Source organism: Mustela erminea, chromosome 5, assembly GCF_009829155.1.
Source record: "Mustela erminea isolate mMusErm1 chromosome 5, mMusErm1.Pri, whole genome shotgun sequence".
In the NCBI taxonomy this organism is placed as follows: domain Eukaryota; kingdom Metazoa; phylum Chordata; class Mammalia; order Carnivora; family Mustelidae; genus Mustela; species Mustela erminea.
Window position 1 is genome coordinate 6,429,347 of NC_045618.1, and position 20,685 is coordinate 6,450,031.

At 55.0% G+C, this 20,685-nt stretch overlaps 1 protein-coding gene across 8 annotated transcripts in view; it reads right to left on the reverse strand.

The window, feature by feature from the left end:
* Positions 1–404: 404 nt before the first annotated feature.
* The window catches only part of ACAN (aggrecan), a 60,333-nt gene continuing 40,052 nt past the window's right edge, over positions 405–20,685 (reverse strand). For 3 of the 8 annotated variants that reach the window (XM_032342055.1, XM_032342054.1, XM_032342061.1), the window contains 7 exons: positions 15,091–18,837; positions 6,880–6,993; positions 3,829–3,987; positions 3,411–3,493; positions 2,654–2,798; positions 1,681–1,863; positions 405–1,281 (listed from right to left, as the gene is read on the reverse strand). In XM_032342055.1, the coding sequence (XP_032197946.1) occupies positions 1,205–1,281; positions 1,681–1,863; positions 2,654–2,798; positions 3,411–3,493; positions 3,829–3,987; positions 6,880–6,993; positions 15,091–18,837 (4,508 nt within the window). In that variant the 3' untranslated portion in view covers positions 405–1,204. The remainder of the gene's footprint in view (positions 1,282–1,680; positions 1,864–2,653; positions 2,799–3,410; positions 3,494–3,828; positions 3,988–6,879; positions 6,994–15,090; positions 18,838–20,685) is intronic. The other 5 variants (XM_032342062.1, XM_032342059.1, XM_032342056.1 and 2 more) reach the window with 4 other exon arrangements.

The window sequence follows — 20,685 nt, forward strand, 5'->3', positions numbered from 1 at the left end:
GCTTCTGTTCCCTCCTCTCAATCCTGATGGGCCTCTGCTCTTGACTCGCTCTACCAAGCATCTCCTAGGGGAGCAGTGTGCGATCAAAGAACCAAACTATGCAAAGTAACCGGATGTCCCATTTGAGTGGGCCTTTGACAGTAAATGCGTGTGCACGCACACATCCACACCCACCCCCACCCCCACGGTCCATCAAAAGCACAGGTACCCTCACAGTAACAGAGTGCAACAGGTGTGACTGTTCCAGGCTTTGTGAACAGACAACATTCACCCAATTTGGGATCCTTTGCTGGAAACACATCCCAACTGCCCCCGTTCCTAAGGGCCCCTTCGGTCGACCTCAGACCCTGGTTGCCTTCTCTTGAAATTTAAAAAAAGGGAAAAGAGAAGAAAGAGATCTCTTCCAATGTCTTTATTATTATAATTATCATCATCTTTAGTTTTCAAAAATATAAATAGGTGCACGGAACTCTGGTGCCTGCACCGTCCCGGGGGTGTGGGGGGAGGGGAGGGGGTGGGGCGGCACTCCCGCTGGGAAGGAGGTGCCCTCCCCACCCAGCCCTGCCGAGAGAGATGTACACCTGCTCGGGTGGGAGGAGGTTGCTGGAAGAGGGACCCTAGGAGGGAAGCCGACCCCCACGCAGCGGAAGATCCCTCCATGGCTCTCTCCTGCCCCCTCACCTTCAGCGGAGGCCGCCCCCTCTCCCCCAGGCTTCTTCCCCCACACAGAGGGTGCAGCTCTCCTTCCTCCAATACATTCAGCTGCGGTCCGGTCCCAGCCCCTTCCTCCCTCCCCCCCTAGCTCTCCCTGGAGGTGAAAGAACCAACGATTGCACTGCTCTTGATAAAGTCAGGAAACAAAAAATAATCTTCTTTATTTAACTTAACCCCTCCCCTTCTCCCCCTGTCCCTGCACTGGTCCCTGGAAAGGCACAACGGGAGATTGAAGAAACGTCTCTAAACTCAGTCCACGGGTTACAATACGTTTGCTTGGCTTTGGCATTGGGGGGGAAATCAGATGCAGTTTTGGCAATTGGGGGGGCGGGGGGGCGGTTGCATACACAATGTGGGATTTGTTTTTCTCCTTCTTTAATGGAATTCCTTATATGACAGAAAGCGACAAGAAGGGGACACCATCCGTGTGGGACGTCAGCCTGGCGAGGCTCCTGGGCTCAGCATCCTGGGCGCGTCCTGGAGGCTCCCCTCAGTGGGCTGTGTTGGGGCGGCTCCTCCGTGGGGCCCGTGGGCTCCGCTTCTGTAGTCTGCGCTTGTATGTGGAGGCTGGGGTGGAAGGGAGACCAGAAATCTTGACCGCTTGCTCAACAGGGAGCTGGGGCAGCCCAGCCTCTCCCCACGGGTCCCTCCTCTTCCCCTTCCCCGCAGAAACCACCGGCTCAAGAAGGCAACCTGAGGCTTCACCCGGTTTCTGGTTTTGATTTTTTCTTGGCACCAACTTGGGCTAGGGGGCTTTGAGCTGGTGTTGAAAAGGAAAGCAGGCCATCTGCTTTTTCCTTCGAGAGCGAGCCCTCCCCAAGGGCAGAGGGAGTGAGTGTGAGGGAGTGAGGCCCCGGACAGTGCGGACAGCTGGTGATCGGACCCCCCCCCGGGAGAGAGCAGCAGGACCTGGTGCCGGGATCTAACACTGTGCCCAGCCTGGGTCGGGGGAGGGGCGGTGCTCACGGTCTGTGCAGGTGACCCGAGGCTCCTCCCAGTGCCCGCTGGGCTGGCAGCGGATGGTGGGCACGTGGCGCTGGACAAAACCCTCGGTGCACTGGTACCGCACCAGTGAATTGATCTCATACCGGTCCTTCTTCTGCCCGAAAGTTCTGGCGTGTTCCACCACGGGGGGATCTCCGCAGGCCACTGAGGGGCAAACACCCTTGAGAAAGGGCTCTCAGAGGGTCTCCCGTGATGGCCCATGCCCGTGATGAGCCGGTGCAACCCCCTCTGGCTGTGAGGAGACAGCGCAGAGCCCAAGGAGGGGACACATGGCCCTGAGCCCCGGCTGCTGGCAAAGGGCCGTTTTCACACTGTGCTAAGCATCTGGGAACCACTGGTTCTAACATCTGGGCCCCTCTGTGATTTAGGGCAGCATGGCAGGAACAGAAGGAGGGTCTCCAGGGAACGAAGAAAGGACAACAGGGAGGGAAAAGGGTGGGAAAAGGGGCGACAGCCAGGCAGATGGCCTGTGACTTCTTTATGAAAACAGTGGGACAGAAAGGAGGCCTGGGCAGGGCACAGGAAGCGGAGAGCCATGTTCGACCAGTACCTCCGTGTCCACAGACTCTGAACAGAGGATCGGGACCTGACCACTGACGGCTCTGGGGACCCCGAAGAGCGCCGGGCTGTCCACCCAGGGCAGTCCTCGTGTGTGACTTTCTGTGCAGGTGCCCAGGGGGCTGTGTGTGTGGGAGCCGGTCTGTCCTCCAGCCTGGGACCCTCGCCCTCCCTAGGAGTGGGCCTGCTCTTGCCACTGGCCCCAGGACGCTGGCACAGGGAGAGCCCCCCACGCCCAGACTAGCGCCAGTCTGCCTGCTGGGTGGTTAAGGGGACAGTAGCACCCAGGAGGCCAGGACATGTGCCCCAGATCCCACAGCAGGAGCCCCAGGGCCTGACCTCAGCCAGGCGGGGCCGCTCCAGGGTGGCCGCTCACCTGTGCCCTTTTTACACGTGAAGGGCAGGTGGTAATTGCAGGGCACGTCGTTCCACTCTCCCTTCTCGTGCCAGATCATCACCACACAGTCCTCTCCGCTGACGAAGAAGTTGTCCGGCTGGTTGGGGCGCCAGTTCTCAAATTGCTGGGGGGAGGGGAGGGTTTGGCAGGGGTGAGGCTGAGGCCAGAGCTCGGCCTGACGCCCGCCTTCTTCTCTGTCCCGGATGAGCCCAGGCCACTCCTCCATCGGGCCAGCAGGGGCGGGCCTCACAGGCTGCCTTGCTTGGATAGCACTGGGCGGTGAAGACGTGGCTCCCGGGTCCAGACTGTCTCCCTAGGCTTCTCCCTCAGGCCTGGTCCTCCGACGGAGTCCGCTTCTCCCACCCTCCAACTCTGTTCCCATCGACCTCTTCCAGGAAGCCTTCCCTGACTTCCTCTGCTGAGCTGCAGCATTACTTTGTGTACTGTCTCTTGGCATCTATGTCGCTTTCTGTGGGCCTGGCTCCTTGAGTCGACTGAATCCTCTATGGGCAGGGAAGCCCTTAAAAGCCTCCATGTCCCCTTCTGCTGGTGTGCCTGCATTCCGTCATTGTCTGCATCGCCTCCTTCATGCTAGTGTTCCCCGACCCACCCTGGCAGAGAGGACTGAGATGCAGTCCCGGCCTGCGGGGCTCCCAGCCCGGCAGTGGCTCAGTGGGTGCCTCTATTCCCCTCCTCGGGGCCCCCAACTCTCCCCGGTGTCCCCGGCAGAACTCACCAAGGAGTGTCCGTCTGACCAGCGGAAGTCCCCTTCGATGGTCCTGTCATTCAGGCCGATCCACTGGTAGTCTTGGGCGTTGTCTAGAGAGAGGCGTGAGGGTTGGGCACGGCGCTGGACACCCCGAGGGTGTCTGAGAACTTGTGCGCACAGAGCCGGAGGGGATGGGGTTGTGGCGTAAGGCGGGTGGGCTCCTAGGACCAGGCCACCTGCTTCTACGGCCCTGACACGGGTCTCCGCATACACACGTGCGGAGTGTGCTTCGGACCAGCCCCCAAGCTGGCAGGGACTGGCGATACCCACTCCCCAGGGTTAGTCTGCGGCTTCGGGGCGCAGCCCCGGGGGCGGAAACCCCCTTCCTTCCCTCCCCGCCCCCCACCCTGCCGGCCCCGAGACCACCCCCCCCTTCCGCACTCACTGTTGACGAACTCCTGCTCCTCGGGGGTGACGATGCTGCTCAGGTGTGACTGTTGGGCCCGACACCGGCTCTCGGCATCCACCCAGCTCTCGCGGTCCGGGAAGTAGCGGTAACAGTGACCCTGGAACTTGGTCCAGCCCTCCTCACACAGCTCCTGGTCTGCAACACAGGTCAGGGGCTTGAAGGGAGAGGCCCCGGGGCCGCCTGGGGGTGTCTGGTGCGGCCAGTCCAGTCGTATGCCAGCTGCCTCCATTTACCCCGCCTTCCAGGTCCGCCCCTGAGGGTGGGGCCCATCGAGACGAGGCTCGAATTGGGAGCCAGGAAGGCCCGGCCCTGGAGCCCCAGAGGCTCTGGGTATGTTCCCACCATCTTTCCCTGATGTCAGCCCCCCAAGCTTTTCTCCTGTCGGGATCCCTGCTCTGCGGGGTGGAAGTTGGGAGGTGTCGAGGTTAAAGGGAGGAGAAGGGGAGTTGTGGGGAACGCGTGAAGGGACCAGCAGCAGGCATTGCTGGGGGCATGAAATGGCACTTTGGGTGGCAGAGAGGAGCAGAAATAAGTCCGGTCTGGGTCTACAGAAGACTTGGGCTCTCTATCTGTCGATCTGAGCTGGCCCTGGCTGGGCACAGGATACCGGCCTCTTGGAGGACGAGGAAGCCAACTGGGGGTGCACGACCCAGGGGCCTTACTTGTTAATTTAATTTCTTGGTGACAAGTGAGAAGAGGGGGGAGCTTCTCTCCTCACAAACCTAAATGGGTAATGGGTTCTGAGTTCAGGAGAAGGAGAAGGAGCTCTTAGAGCAGGCCGGAGGGACAGACAGAGTCTCCCGCAGGCTTGGGAGAGTCATAGGACTGCGTCTTCCCATCTCTGCCTTCAGTGACACCACATCAGGAGCTGTAAATTCCTCAGAGATCGGCAGATGCTACCTCTCAGGGCTCCCCCTTCCTCCTCAAGAGCTAGCTGTTAACCATCAGCCGGTACCCCACGGGACAGAGGGAATTCCCAGACCCTCTCTTCCTCCTTCCCCTGGGGCCTCCCAGGGGAAGGGGTGCTCCTTGGGCCTGGGGGCCCGAGGGCAGGGCTGGGAACCCTCAGGCTGTATGGAGCCTCCCTTACTGGGTGCGACCCACAGTCTGGCTGACCCGGGAAGGGAGGACCAGAACCAGAGGGGGAGGAGGCTTAGCTGAAGGGGTGGATGCTAGGCAGAGAGACACTCCGGGAGGCTGAGACAGAGAACGCGTGGAGGCCAGCCGCCCGAGAAGAGGCCAAGCAGCAGGAGGGCTGAGAAGGAGGCCGCTGGTCCCCTGCAGCCCACGCCTCCTCCAAGGAGCAAGGCAAAGTTCTGGAAAGAAGGTGGCAAGGTGTCCGAGGGAGCTAGGCACCTGAGCAGGCGAGAGACGGCATTCCAGGACTGTCGGGGCAACGAGCTGGGCTGAGCAGGCAAACCTGGGCAGGGGTGGGGGTGGTGGTGGTGGGAGGTTTGGCGGGAACAGCTCTGGGAGGGCCCAGGGCATGCAGGATGGAGGCTCTGGGGAAGCAGGAATGGAATTCCAGCAAGGCGGGAAGGCGCAGTGGGCCCGGAGCCAAGCCGCAAAGCACCTGGCAGACCGAAACGGGAGAAGAAATGGAGCCTCGCTTTGCTTAGTCGGGCGACACCGGCACCATCTCTGCGGCCCGCCAGAGCACACAGCCCGGTGGGGGCCCTGCCTCCACGCTGGGCAGAGCACCTCCTTCCCTAGGAAGGTGTCCAAGAGCAGATGTGCCAGACACTCCTCCCCTGTGGCAAACATTTCGGCATCCTGGGAAGAGAATCCTATAACCCTCCATTCTTCCCCGCAGCCAAGACCCCATGCTTAGTTTCTTTGTGTCTAGGGGTGGAGGAGGAGGGCGGGAGGCTGCAGGGAAGGAAGGAGGTTCAGGCCTTTTCTTCCAGAAACCTTAAGTTCCTCCAACAGTCTGTAATCTTGGCAGTGCCTGGAAGGAAAATGCAATCCCAAGCTACCTCCCCAGACTGCTGAGGACCAGAGGGACACTTCCCAGGAGTTTCTTTTGCTTTCTGGCAGCTCCTGAGATATCCAACTTGAGCGATCATAGAAAATGGTCTGGAACCCCTACATGCTTCTAGGTCTGTGTGAGTTATTGCTACTAGTAATCACAAGTGCCATCTCCCCCTTTCTGAGTTGGGGTGACTCTGAGGCCTAGGAGCATGGCAGGGGGAAACTAGAAGCACCAGAGTGAGGGAGTGCCTGGGACAGGGGGTGCGAGGCTCAGGGAAGTTCCTGGCACACGCCTTCCTTGGCCGAGCCTGGCCCAGGTGCAGAAGTGAAGGGGCTGGCAAGGCCCAAGAGGGGAAACTCAGCCCCTATCCCTTGCAGCGAGGCTCTGTTCTCTCTGGCCAACCTTTTGACTTGCACAAGGGCAGGGAAAAGGAAGCACAGGCCAGGAGTGGCACTGACATGGCAGCAGTCACTGGTGATGGGAAGAAATTGACATGCAGCAGCCCCTGCCCATGCATGTCATGCTGGTGACGCAGAGCTCTCAGGCAGACAAAACAGAAGGCTTGCCAGAGAAGAATGAGGTAGCATGGCCAGCGTGGCCTGGTGGCTCCCCAGGCCATGGAGGGGCCACAAAAGTCCCACGGGCAATACAGCAGGCTGATACATGCTTGTGACCCACAGCTTCCTTCCAGACGAGTGCACGGGATCAGCTCTGTCCTCTTTTGGTCTGAGGCACGCACCGACCTCAAGGTGCTATCAGTGGTCTGGAAGCCCTGAAGAAGGTCCGTGTTTTAACGATCCCCCAGGACCCCACCTTCCAGAGCACAGGCTGGCACGTCTCTCCTATGGTCAGATCAGCCAATGCCCCAGAGGAGGGTTTCCGCAAGAAGAGTGGGAGTGAGTGAGGCAGACTTCTCAGTGGGGGCCCCTGAAATGGCTGTCCGGGTGGAGCGTGCCGGCCCCAGCCAGGGCCGAGTGCCTGTGGTTAGAAGGAAGGGAGACAGAGGAGGAGGGTGCGGCAGTTAGTAACATTAGCTGAAGCCGAGACGGCCGTACCAATCTCACACAGGTCCCCTCGGTAGCTGGGAAGGCATAAGCATGTGAAAGAGTCGATGGTGTCCACGCAGGTGGCTCCATTCAGACAAGGACTTGAGAGGCATTCGTCAATGTCTGCAAGAAACCAAGGGCCACCATTAGGACTCTGGCCGGCAGCTCCAGCTTGGCAAGCATCGCAGGTGCCCTATGGGTGGCCAGCCCTGCTGCTCTCCAGAGCCCTGGGAGGGGTGGCTGGACTTCCTAAGAGCTGTTGCTGCTGCTGCTGCTACCGCCATATTGGAGCGCTGAGCCAAAGATCCAACCCGGGTTTTCTTGGATGTGTGTGATTCCTGACTGGCAACCCTGGAGCCCTGGAGCCAGGTTTCCCTGTGGGTGGAGAGATCTGGGGCTTCTGAAGGCGAATGCCCACTGGAAGACTGAGCACCCAGCTCCTTCGAGATGCCTTCTTTTGTGAGTATTTCGAGAGGCTTTGTGTCTGAGCTGGCTCGCAATGTGACACTGGCGAGCAAGGACACCGGAAGCCAAGTGTCTGGAGCTTGTTAGAGCTTTTCTTTTCCGATCTTCCTCTGTAGTTATGAACTGAGGCAAGAGGGCAAGGCACAAACAAGCCAGAGGTGGCATGGAGGAACTGACGGGAGTCCCAGCATGCACTTGGATTCCCAGCATGCGCTTGGATTCCCAGCAGCATGGATCCCATAGAACCATGAGAAAATGGTGGCGGGGGCCATCTGCCCGAGACTCGTTCCATCTTTGGGAGTCGCAGACACCTCCATCTTCAGTAAATCAAATTCTATTTTATAAAGGTGAGGCTGGCATCATTCTCCTGGGGGAAGGAAGAGAAACCAGCGCAGCATTTTCCTATTCCTTCCAGCTTAGGGCCCTAGAACGTGGACATCTCCAGTGAGTCTCAGTTTTCAGACAGGTTCCTTTCTAGTCAGTGGGAGACTAAGATTTGAAGCTGGTGAGCCACTTACTAAGTGGCCAGCCCCCACCCTGGGGTAGAGCAGGTCCCCATCAACCTCTTCTGTCCAGGAAGACTCTTCCTCCCTTCTGTTCTTCTGGCCCAAGACGTTTTTTCTGATCCAACTTCTTTGTGGGACTGGAATTGGTAAGCCACTGGCCTCCATTTTTCATCCATCGGCCAAGGTAAGAAGTGAATCCTCTAATATGGTCTTTCTGCCTCTTTCTGAGAAGCCAGGAACCTGGGAGTCTCTTACTGTCTTCGTATTTCTACTACAAAGGCTCCTGCTGGTTTTCTCTGGGTACCTTCCTCTGGGAACAGGATAGAAGGTATTGTGAAGCTCTTCTCCCCAGATCAGTAGGATTCTGCAATGAATGGGTGCCACTGGCCATTGGGGCATCATGATACAAGGCTAAGCCTTGATGTACGCAGCTGTGTTCACACAACCTTCAGGACCCAACATGTCTATAGGTGGTGTCCATGTGATCAGCGCCTAAACACCTTCCAGGATTAGTTCCCACCTCTTAGGACAGCAGATTAGACCTTAAAGTCCATCTCCTCTTAAGAAGGCAAAAGTACGTTCCTGTGGATCCTTTTCGCTAGCTGGCGTGCAGTAGACGTCTTCTGGACCAGATAGGTTTGGGCAGTGGGTGGCCTGAAAATCTCAGGTCCTCAGGTATCTTTCTGTTCCCACGGAGTTCGTAGCTTCATCTCAGGGAGCGTGCGCCACGGATTAGACACCAACAGTTCCAAGGTCGGAACTGTTCCAAGCAAAACCAAAATGCATGGAGGAACTGACGGGAGTCCCAGCATGCACTTGGATTCCCAGCATGCACTTGGATTCCCAGCAGCAGCAGTAGCAGCAATAGGTCAGGCCGGTGGGCCGGGCAGAAGCTGGGGGCTACTCAACGGAGCCCCTGTTCTCTTGTGTCCATTAGCATCATTGCGGGATGTGGGAAGCACCGGGCGAGGGGGGCTTAAGCAAACGGAGGCGCTAAAGCAGTTGTAGAGAGCAGGGGACAGGAGTGGCCTGTGGGCGGAAGAGCTGGATGGCAACCCCACCATGGGGGAGGGGCAGAGGAGGCGGAGCCCCGGGGAGGTCGGGCCAGGTGGCCTTCCTTGTCCCAGAAGCATGTTTCACATAACTTGCCCCCTGGTGGCCCAGAGACCGGGGCTGGGAACCTTGTTGTTTTCCTCCTGGCTTTGGCACCCGATCTGAGAAGGGTGCAGGGGAGAGACGGTCCCCAAAACTCAGGGAACCTGTCCCCCGGGGTTCAGAAGCTGTTTTGTGCAGGGCCCAGGGTTCACAGATGAGAAGGGAAGGAGGGCCAGAATGCTGAAGACCATAGAGCCTGTGGGTGCCTGCGGGGCAGTAGAGAGAGGCCTTCTGCTGCAGGAAGGGGGCCCGGCATTCTGTGTGGGGCTTTCTTGTGAGCTGCTCACATCTGCCAGGCCTCATCTCCTCTCCCTCCGGCCTTGCAGTGCCAATACCTCTGTGAAGGGCAAATGGGATGTTGCTTGTCTTCTGGAACCATGAGAGAAGGTGAGCTGGGCTGACCACAAAGAGGGTGGGGACCCAGACAGGCTGCCAGCAGGAGGGGGGACTGAAAGGGCTTTGGGCCATGGGCAGACTGCATGAAGGAAGAGAGGAGAGAGAAGGAACCGATCTCTCTCATGAATCTTCTCTGAGCCAGACAGTATGGCTCCGACATGCTTTACCCTTCCAACAGTCCCAGGGCGCAGATGTCATATGCCCTAGAGTACAGGTAAGGAAACAAAGGACGTAGCCTGCCCATGCCGGTAAGCTGGGCAGACAGTCTGGAAGAGACAGAGGCAAGAATCAGACACTCGGGCTGCAAGTTGGGCCTCTGTCCTCTGTGAAGGGAGAGGGTCACTGAAGTCTTGGATCTCAGTATCTCACTATCATTCCTGCTGCACCAGGCCAAGAGCTCCCCTATTGTTTCATCAGGGACCCTGGGGACGGTCAGAACTCTGAGTCCTCTTCCCACCGCTATAACCAAAAGGGATGATTTTTTCCTGCACCAGGACCTAACTTAGGGGAGACAAGAACGGAGAGCTCCCGGTAAAGGTGAGGGGAATAAGATACTTCCAAATAATCACTTTGGCATCTGAATTGGGGAGCTCAGGCCTCCCCCCTGAATAGGCCTTGACTGGCTTTTGCTTATGTCAGAAATAAGGACCTCCAAACAAGAGAGTTTATTTGGCTTACAGGAAAAGGCTGAATGAAGACAGCAGGTAATTTTACTCAAAGGATACCCAACTAAAGGGGTTGCCAATCATAAAGAATATATGAATGGTATTCAAGTTGTTCAGTGCACAACCTGTAGCTGTATGTGTTGACCCTGGACATAACTTTCCTGGACAAACATGGAAGAAAATCCCCTCAAGAAGCACAGAGATGGGGTGCCTGGGTGGTTCAGTTGTTGAGCTTCTGCCTTCAGCTCAGGTCATGATCCCAGCTTCCTGGGATTGAGGCCCAGGTCGAGCTCCCTGCTTGGCGGGGAACCTGCTTCTTGTGCTTGTGTTCCCTCTCTCGCTATCTCTCTCTCTCATAAATTAAAAAAAAAAAGAAGAAGAAGCAGAAGAAGCACAGAGACAATTTCTTAACTCAGTGGATGTCCTACAACCTGCAAACACCTAGAATCAATTAGATGGCCAGAACTGAGTAAATACACTTGCTTTCTGGTGTATCACAATTGACAGAAGGTTTATAAGAACATATTTGCCAGTTCCAGTTTGCTTTTAAATAAACATAATTAAGTTAACCAATATGCTATAATTATACTATCAAGTCTTTTATATTTTTAAAGTTTGATCCTGAATGTAAGTTTAATATCCTGCATCTTAAATTCAGTCACAGTTGACCTTTGAACTAACATGGGTTTGTGTGTTTTCTGCTTATATGCAGATTTTTTACGATACAGTACTGTAAACGTGTTTTCTCTTTCTTATGATTTTTTTTCTATTTTTTTTTTTTAATTAAGTAAGCTCTATGCCCAACATGGGGCTTGAACTCATGACCCCGAGATCAAAAGTCACACGTCCTACCTACTGAGCCAGCCAAGAGCCCCCCTTTTATGATTTTCTGAATAACATTTTCTTATCTTCAACTTACTTTATTATAAGAATACAGTAAATAGTACGTATAACATACAAACTAAGTATTAATTGACTTTCTGCTATTACGAAGGCTTCCGGAGACTATTAGTAGTTAAGTATTTGAGGAGTCAGAATTTACATGCAGATTTTCAATTTTGTGGGGGACTGGCACCCCTAATCCCGGTGCCGTTCAAGGGCTGACCAGTCCCTGTTCAAGTCTGCCCATTGACTTTTCGGTTATGTCGTGTCATGAAGGTGTGATTTGTATTTGCACTTGTAACCCTGTATTTTCACTTGCTTTGACAACATCCCCCTTCCCCCTGAGGCTAAGATTTCACTGAAATTCCAACCTCCCTGCTCCAGGGGAAGAGACAATGTCAGATCACAGATCAGAGCCTCAAGCCTACAAAATGAATAATGTCAGTAAGACGGAAAAGAGGCTGACTGAATTCTGAGTTCATGCCCTCCTAACCCAGGAATTTAGAGAAATCCACCCAGCACCAGTGACTGCTGGAAAATTGGATGTTGAGATCTGACTAGAACAGAATGTCTCAACCTTAGCAAAACAGAATCTACTGAGGTAGTTAACAAAAATTTTTTAAAAGATCTTTTAAACTACCAATGTTCAGACCAGTTCTGCTGGGGCCAGAAATCTCAACAAAGGTCAGCAAAGAGGTTGGCGGGGGAGGGAGGGGAGGTTGCTGCTTTTTAAGTGGATCAGAATGAGGGAGGTAGCCCTACTTCTTCAATCTCTAGGAAATCTGAGTATTCACTAAACATGTTCATTTCGATGTCAAGAGTGCAGATGACTCATTTATCAAGAACTTGCTTATGGAATGCTGACTTAGCAAGACGATGACAATTGTCACGTATTTTCTCTTAAGGGCTACATAACAACCTCCAGCCTCATTTACTAGGTGGAAGGTTACCCCGAGTATTCAAATACTGCCACAGGAATAATGCGACATTTTGCTGCTTCTGAGTGCTTGCGGGTTCTAGCTCAAGATCACAGTGGGTCACCTGCAGAGGCGGGACTCTATCTGCACGCCTTCTGGAAGCATCCTTACCACCTGCTCTTTAGAGATGATAAAGTTTTTCCTAAACATGGCGAGAGAGATGGGGAAGGGTAAGCAATCTTTACAGATGCCTCTTGGGGGGGCCCGGACGCTGCACACAGGTGTTCTTAATCCTCAGCCCTGGCTGCGCCCTGGGGTCACCGGGGCAGTCTTAAAAAACCCTAATGCCAAGGCCACAGGACCGTTTCAATCAGAATCGGGGGCAGTGGGACCCCAGGCATCAGGAGGTTCTTAAAGCTGAGAACCACTACTTTGAGCCTATTACAAACGAGGTCCTGAGGGCTGGCCAAGCCCCACTTCTAAACCTCTCTTCATTCTAGCGGCTCTGAAGTTCATCTCCCAAGTGAAGTCTAGCGGCTGATTCTGTGTTCGAGAGAGGGCTTCTTACTTAGCGGAGCGTGTGAAACAAGTGAGTGAAGACCCCAGTTCTGGATTTGACTCCCTCGGAGGAGCTGTCGTTTCAGATGGGGATAACTGTCAAGCTACCCACAGAGCTGCCTGGGAAGGAATCATGGGGGGCAGAGAGCCCCATGGGGGTACACATGGTCAGAGAAAGGACTTGCTAAAAGGGAGAGAGGTGTCAGGAGATACAAACACCAGGGCAAGGGGTTTCCGGTCCTGGCAGCTGTCCCGGAAGTCCTGCTGGGCCCTGAGTCTGTTCCTCTCTGACTTAGGCTGTGTCCATGAACATGTCACCCAGGTCAGGCATCCTGCTGCTCTCCACCAGCCATACCCAGAGGGAGGACGGGCTCTGCCCTCCCAATGGGGTGGATGATGGAGGGATGCGGCTGGAGTCCCAGGGGTCACCATGGCCTCATGACACTATCCCCTAGGTGGTAAGGCTGACTGCCCAAGGAGAGCCCACCCTCTGGCCACCGAGGCCCACAGTGCTCTTACTCATGGCTCCACCGTGCGGCCAGAGATCGAACCCAGTGGAGGAAAGAGTGAATCCGTAGTCACCCTCGGACCTGCTTACACGGACTCTTTCCAGTGTAAGGGCCAAGTATACAGCATATTTACATGATAGGAGCAATATATTACAAGTTATTAATTTGCGTATACGTATATATATGCAAACACAAAATCTTTCTTTGTATATGATGTAATGACTATTAGGAGATAGCTGCCCGGCCCTGGTTGTCTCGTGGGATCTACTTTCCCCCAGGATTCATGGCTCTGATTCTGCCTGTGTCAGAGGAATGAAGCCCTTCTAGGAAAGACTCTGGAGCAGAGGCTGGGGTAAGGGTGCAGTGGCAGTGCAGACACCACCCCGAGAATATGGGCTTGGAGGTACCGGGCATCTGTTCCCTTAAGGGTGCTGATGGGACAGGAGGAAACGTCCTCATGACCACAGGCCTTGATGTGTTCAGGGAACACAAGCAGATCCTCATCGTCTCCTTCTGGGGCGCCACCTCCCATCAGAGGACCCCCTGCCCTAGGCTCCTCACCTGCCCCGCAGGCTGCTTGACCCATGAAGAAGGACAGAGGCCCCAGGGCAGTGGGGACTGGGGAGCTGAGGGGCCAGGCGCGGTAGGTCAAGTTTCCCCCAGGTGGGGGTGGTAGGCAGTGCCCGTCATTTCCTTCAGGTCAAGAAGGAGACCCAAACCGCACCCAGGTCTGAGCATGGAGGGGCGAGCAGGGGCTTTCCTGCAGAGGAAGGCTCTGACAGTGCAAGGCAGCCCCCTCGGAGCTTCCCTCCCCGGGCCCAGGAGGCATGACCGGCTCGACCCCACTGACGGCCTAGCTCCACACTTCCTGAAAGTCATGGATTTTGTCTTCAAAATTCAAGCATATTTGGCATTTGACTCATAGAACAATCATTGGCTTAACAAAAAAAGGAACTATTTCCTGGTTTAATTACTTAACTTTTTTTCCCCAAAAGTGCCCTAGACTAGACTCTCTAGAGAGACGTGCCGTGTTTACCCTGCGGCGTCTGCCCTACGGTGTCACTGTACCCCTCTCCTTCCTGGTCTGGGAAGCCTGAGCCTCGGCGGGCCTTGGTCACCTCCTCCTGCCTGCAGCCCCTTCTGGGGAATAAAGGGGTCCCCCTTCTTCCCCTGCCTGTCCCCCCCACGGCTGAAGAAGGGTTTAGCTATGTTGCAATGCTTGCCAATGTGGCCGGGGTTGGGGGGCATGGGCAGGAGATGGGTCCCTCCATCTCCTGGCAGTTCCCACAGGGCCCCTTGGCACAGGACCTGATGGGGCCGCAGCTCCTGGGGAGACACTGAGCAGCGAGACCACAGCTGCCTGCCGGAGGTGCAGCCTCGCCTCTGAGATTCTGAGGTTGGGGCACAAAGTCCCTGAAGCCCACGAGGCTGGCTCTGGGTTAGCATGTTTCTGGGGACTCTGTCCCTCTTGGGCAGCTGGCCCCAGCATCTCGGTGGGGGGCTCTCCGACTGCGAGAGCTCTCTCGGCCCAGAGGGAGGGACAAGGGAGCCCCAGGCAAAAGCAAAGGAAAAATATCAGCTTCCTGTGCCCGATGCCTGGGTTGTGTCAAAGTGAGACCGTCGTATGGAGAAGGCACCTGTGCCGGGGTCGGGGTGGGGACCAAAGTCAGGACAGCCAGCATGACGCTTCAGGTCTTTACATCATGCAGGTCTTCACCCTACATGAGGTTAATATCTGGGCATAGATGTCATCAAATCCATTCTCTCCTCTCACACGAACTCCATGGGAAAGGGGTGCGAGTAGAATTTCTAGCACTATCTGAAGAGTCCCCCTTCTCTCTCCCTGGGCCAAGCACAGACAGTTGGACTCACGTATAATTACTCTTGGGATGTACCACTGCAACCCGGGCAAGCACGAGTCTCTAAGTGTGGCCGGGTGCGAAGTTAGATGCTAAGTGCCTGTTCGATATATATTTATATCCTGTTTGCCGGCCCCTGGTACTCTTCCTATCTTCCAGATAAGGCTCAGAGAGATTAAGAAACTTGCCTGAGGCTACACAGCTGGCCTGTAGAGGAGTATGAATTGACGCTGTCTCTCACTACACTACAGTCTGAACTCCCCGAAAAAAACTGAAAGGAGAAAAAAAAAAAAAATTCCCAACCATACCTGGAGTGGTTGGTGCGGATTCATCTGTCCCTCGTGGAGAAGTAGGGACGGAAACATCCGTGGGGAAGGTGGCTGTTTCGGCGGTTTGGGTCTCTTCTCCTGAGTGCGAGGGGCTTGAGGACTCGATTTCTAGAGGTGCCTCTGCAGGGCGCTGGGTCTGCTGGATCCGCTCGGACTCTGAGACGCTGGGGTTCATAACAACATCCAGCCCCGACGTGGGACCAGACAGGTCTCCGCTGACCTCAGTCCTATCTCCAGATGTCATCGGAGTGGCCGAAGGCCAGCCTGACGCCTCTGTGCCCACAACATAGGTGCTGGTCGGCTCCTCTTGTACTTCCGGGGTGGCAGAGCCCTCCCTGGGGCCTTCAGGAAAGGCAGAGGTGCTGCTGCTCACTCCCAGGCCTGAGGCTCCCTCCACATCTGCTTCAGGGAAGGCGGAGGTGGCTTCACCTACCTCAGGGGCCCCGGAAGCTCGTCCGCTGGCCTCAGGGGCGGCAGACACCCCCTCCCCAGCCTCAGGAAAGACAGACGTCTCGCTGCTGGATTCCGGGACTGATGACGCTTCTAGCCCAGCCCCGGGGAACCTTGGTGTAGCTCCACTAACTTCCCCAGACGCAGAGGCTTCTCCACTGGACTCAAACAGCTGGGGGGTATGTGTCACAGGGGGTCTTTGGGCAAGCTCCTGGGAAACAGTTGGTTCGGTGACACCCTCCACGAACTCTGAAGTGATTAAAGTAACTTCTGGAAGCCCTGAGGCCTCCCCACTGGTGCTTGTGGCTGCAGAGGAATCTCCACTTACATCCACAGTGCCAGAAAGGTCCCCACTAAAATATGGAGTACTTGACGGCTCTCCACTGGGCTCCAGCAGCCCGGACTGCAGCCCGCTTAGGTCCAAAACCCCCGAGTGGTCTCCAGACACGTCTGGGGCTCCAGAATGGGCCCCACTGAGTTCCAAAATGCCCGAAGGCCCTTCTCCTGCTTCCTGGGCTGTCGGAGTCTGGGTGATGGATTCCACCAAAGTTCTGTCTACAAGAGACACAGTGGGGAGCCCGGATGGGAGTCCACTGCTGTCATAGGCTCCTGAGGGTGGGCTGCTCCCAGTCTCTGCTCCAGAGGATTCTCCACTGACTTCTGCTACTCCACTTGGCAGGCCACTGAATTCTGGAGGCTGGGATGTCAACCCGCTAGAGTCAATTGCTCCAGAAGATTGGCCACTGACATCCATGATCCCAGATATGCCCGAGACATCTGCCTCCCCTGAAGGGAGTCCACTGACTTCCACAGACCCTAAACCTTCTTCTTCTATAAACATAGTTGGGGTCACTTCAACCAAACTGGTGTCCACAAATGTAATTCCAGAAGACTCGCCACTGCCACTCATGGTGCCGGGAACCAGGCCAGGGACTTCAGAAGTTGTCCCACTGAACTCTGGCAACCCTGATGGCTGCCCCCTGGTATCAGGGATCCCAGATTCTTCTCCACTGAGGTCGGTTATGCCAAATGGTGGGCCACTGCCAGAAAGAACTCCAGAGGCTTCTCCACTGATATCCGGTTGTCCGGAGGGCAGTCCACTAAGCTCGGTCACTCCAGATGTTTCCCCAGAAAACCCTGATGGCTGTCCACTGACCTCAAAAAGCCCAGATGTTCCCCCACTGATGTCAGGAAACCCTGATGGCTGTCCACTGACACCAAAGAATCCAGATGTTTCCCCACTGATATCAGGAGACCCAGATGCTTGGCCACTGAGTTCAGCTCCTGAAGGGAGGCCACTAACTGCCCCGCTAATGTCCAGCTCACTGAAGGGCAGTCCTGACGTTTCTCCAGCACCGCTGATGCCAATGGTTCCCCTCCCTTCCAGTTCACTTGCACTGGTAGCTGTGACCACTTCCACCAATGTAGTATCCACTAGGGAGACAGTTGGGAATCCAGAGGGAAGTCCACTAAAGTCAGGTAGACCAGAGAATGGGCCACTTCCAAGATCCGTCCCTGAATACTCACCACTAAACCCTGAAGGAAGGCCACTTGCTTCTGGAGCTTGCCCACTTCCCACAGTTCCAGAAGGTATTCTGCCAAAGTCCAAGGCTCCAGAAGCTGAACCAACTAAGTCTTCTTTTCCAGAGGGTAACCCGCTGAGATCCTCAGCACCAAAAACAGAGGTCTCTAGACCCTCCCCTCCTGAAGGTAATCCACCGAGGTCCTCTACTCCAGAAGCAGAGGTCTCTAGACCTTCTCTTCCAGAAGGAAGTCCACTGAGGTCCCCTATTCCAGAGGCAGAGGCTTCTGGGCCTTCTCCAGAAGACAGCCCGCTGAGGTCCCCTACACCAGAGGCAGAAGTCTCTAGACCTTCTCTTCCAGAAGGAAGTCCACTGAGGTCCCCTACTCCAGAAGCAGAGACTTCTGGAACTTCTCCAGAAGGTAGCCCGCTGAGGTCCCCTACTCCGGAGGCAGAAGCTTCTCCAGAAGGCAACCTGCTGAGGTCCCCTATACCAGAGGTAGAGGTCTCTATTCCTTCTCCCCCAGAAGGAAGTCCACTGAGGTCTCCTATTCCAGAGGCAGAGACTTCTGGACCTTTTCCAGAAGGTAATCCACTGAAGTCCTCTACTCCAGAGGCTGAGACTTCTGGACCTTCTGCAGAAGGTAATCCACTGAGGTCCTCTACTCCAGAGGCTGAGACTTCTGGACCTTCTGCAGAAGTTAATCCACTGAGGTCCTCTACTCCAGAAGCTGAGACTTCTGGACCTTCTCCAGAAGGTAATCCACTGAGGTCCTCTACTCCAGAGGCTGAGACTTCTGGACCTTCTCCAGAAGGTAGCCGGCTGATGTCCTCTACTCCAGAGGCTGAGACTTCTGGACCTTCTCCAGAAGGAAGTCCACCGATGTCCTCTACTCCAGAAACTGAGACTTCTGGACCTTCTGCAGAAGTTAATCCACTGAGGTCCTCTACTCCAGAGGCTGAGACTTCTGGACCTTCTCCAGAAGGTAATCCACTGAGGTCCTCTACTCCAGAGACAGAGACTTCTGGACCTTCTCCAGAAGGCAGCCGGCTGAGGTCCTCTACTCCAGAGGCAGAGACTTCTGGACCTTCTCCAGAAGGTAATCCACTGAGGTCCTCTACTCCAGAGACAGAGACTTCTAGACCTTCTCCAGAAGGCAGCCTGCTGAGGTCCTCTACTCCAGAGGCAGAAGCTTCTGGACCTTCTCCAGAAGGTAGCCCGCTGAGTTCCCCTATTCCAGAGGCAGAGGTCTCTAGACCCTCACCTCCAACTTTAGGAATGCTGGACCATGGAATTTTATCTTCATCTCCTGAAGCCAGTCCACTTCCCACAGGCAGGCCTGAGCCCACAGTAGAGTTGAGCCCACTGGCGTCAAGATCTTCAGAGGGCAGTCCACTTGCACTTTCTCCTGAGGGTTGCGCACTGGAGTCCAGATGTCCTGAAACTTCTCCCCTGCCTGTGAAGTCACCACTGACTTCAGGTACCCCAGATACTTCCCCAGAGCCTGGCAGCTCAGTCCCACTGGGCACTGAGGGTGAAAGTGTGGACAGCTCCTCCCAGGGGAATGAGGATTCCTCTGAGGGGGATGGCTCTTCTGAGGGGGATGGCTCCTCTGACGGGGATGGCTCCTCTGAGGGGGATGGCTCCTCTGAGGGGGATGGCTCCACTGAGGCTGAGGGCACTTCCGTTCCAAAAGGGCCTTCTGTGCTCTCCTCTGTCGCTGTGCTGGTGGGAGGCCATGTTGGAGGGATCCCTGGAAGAAAGGAAGAAGATAAGGTGTGGGTTTAGTAACTCTTCTCTATTGGAGCCTCACCCATTCCTTCCACAGTAAAACTTTTCTTCAGAGGTGTGCTCAGACGTCTTCTAATGGAACCTTGCCCAGTGTCTGGGGCAGGAAGAAGGGTGGGGCCCAGGAAACTGTGCTCTTTGAGACTCCAGGGGGCGCCATCCACACAGCCCATGCAAGTAGGGGTCTGGCTCCCATGGAAAGTAAGGGAGGTCACCTCTCCAGTACCTCCACACCATCACCTCATTTAGCTAAACCCATGATTTGCAAAGTGTGGTCCCTAGACTGATAGCCTTAGCATTACCAGCAATACAAGCATTCTCTGGGAGCCTGACAGAAAAGCAGACTCTCAGAGCTCCCCCACACCCCAAATCCCTCTGGGGACTCTAGGGTGGGGGTAGCATGTCATTTTTCCCCCCAACTTTCATTTTTTTGAATATTTATTTGTTTATTTTAGAAAAAGGGATAGAGAGTGAGCAGCGGGGAGGGGCAGAGACGGACACAAGCAGTGGGGAGCCCAACACAGGGCTCGATCCCAGGACCCTGAGTGGAAACCACGAGTCACACACTTAACCAGCTAAGCCGCCCAGGCATGTCGTCTTTCAATAAAACCCTTCCCCACTGCCCCCCGACCTTGGAACCCTCACGATGCTGATGCCCCCTTGAGTTTGAGAGTCACTCATCCAATCCTATCCCTCTGAGGCAGGGGAGGCCAGGTAGTACTGTTCGCAAAAATACATCAACTCTTTCAATTCTGAGACTACTACTGCAGAGGATTGCGAAACCAAAGCGGAAAAAGTCTCATCATTCTAAAGAATCATGGTTGCATTATTTTCCTTCCCTCTTGTTTCCACCTTTTGCATTTAAAAATAACCCAGCGGGCTGGGGCACCTGGATGGCTCAGTCAGTTGAGCATCTGGCTCTTGGTTTCGGCTCACGTCATGATCTCAGGGTCATGAGATGGAGCCCCGAGTAGGGTCCTGTGCTCAGCACAGAGTGTGCTTAAGATTCTCTCTCTCCCTCAGTGCCTCCCCCCACTTGCCTGCACACACATGCTTTCTCTCTCTCAAATAAATACATTAATTAAAAAAACAAACAAAAAAAGACCCAACAAAATGCCTAGCTGGGACTGGAGCTTGCACGTTCTTTTGGACTTATTTCTTAGGCAGAGAACCTGAGCCAAGCACATGCCCTAGTCCCAGGGCAGGCTCACAGCCTACTCTGGCTTACAGGAGAATCCTGGAGGTGGGTGTGGGGTTCAGGATAGTAGTGGAGGCTTGCAAGAGGGCGTTAGGTGGAGACAGATATATATATATAAAAATATATATATATATATATATATATATATACCAGAAACATTCTGGAGTAACCACTTACAGTCATGATAAAACGTTTCTCTTTTAAATAAATTTAGGTTTCTTTTTAAAGGCAAGTCAATTTAAAGAAAAAGACAGAGAGTTAACAACAGTACAGATGGTTCCTGATATGGCCAAGGTGGTAGGGAACTGAAGTATGGAAAATGTGTCTAGGGGCCCGCTGGAGTCCCTTCCCTTGAAAACTCCCACTAGCTGGTGCCAGGATCCTGTGCCAAGCTACACACTCTGGCCAAACAGGACTCGGTTATTCTGGTCCTGGTGAAGGGTGAGGAAAAGGCACAGGCAGGTGTGGCTGCTGGGTGAGGTCATTGGGCCACAATCCCACCTGCTCCACTGACACACCCTCACCTTCCGCTGTGGAGGGAGGACAGGCTTTTGCATTTCCAGCGTCCAGAGGGGTGTCTGGCCTGGCTGAATGGCTTGGGAACAGTGCATTGTA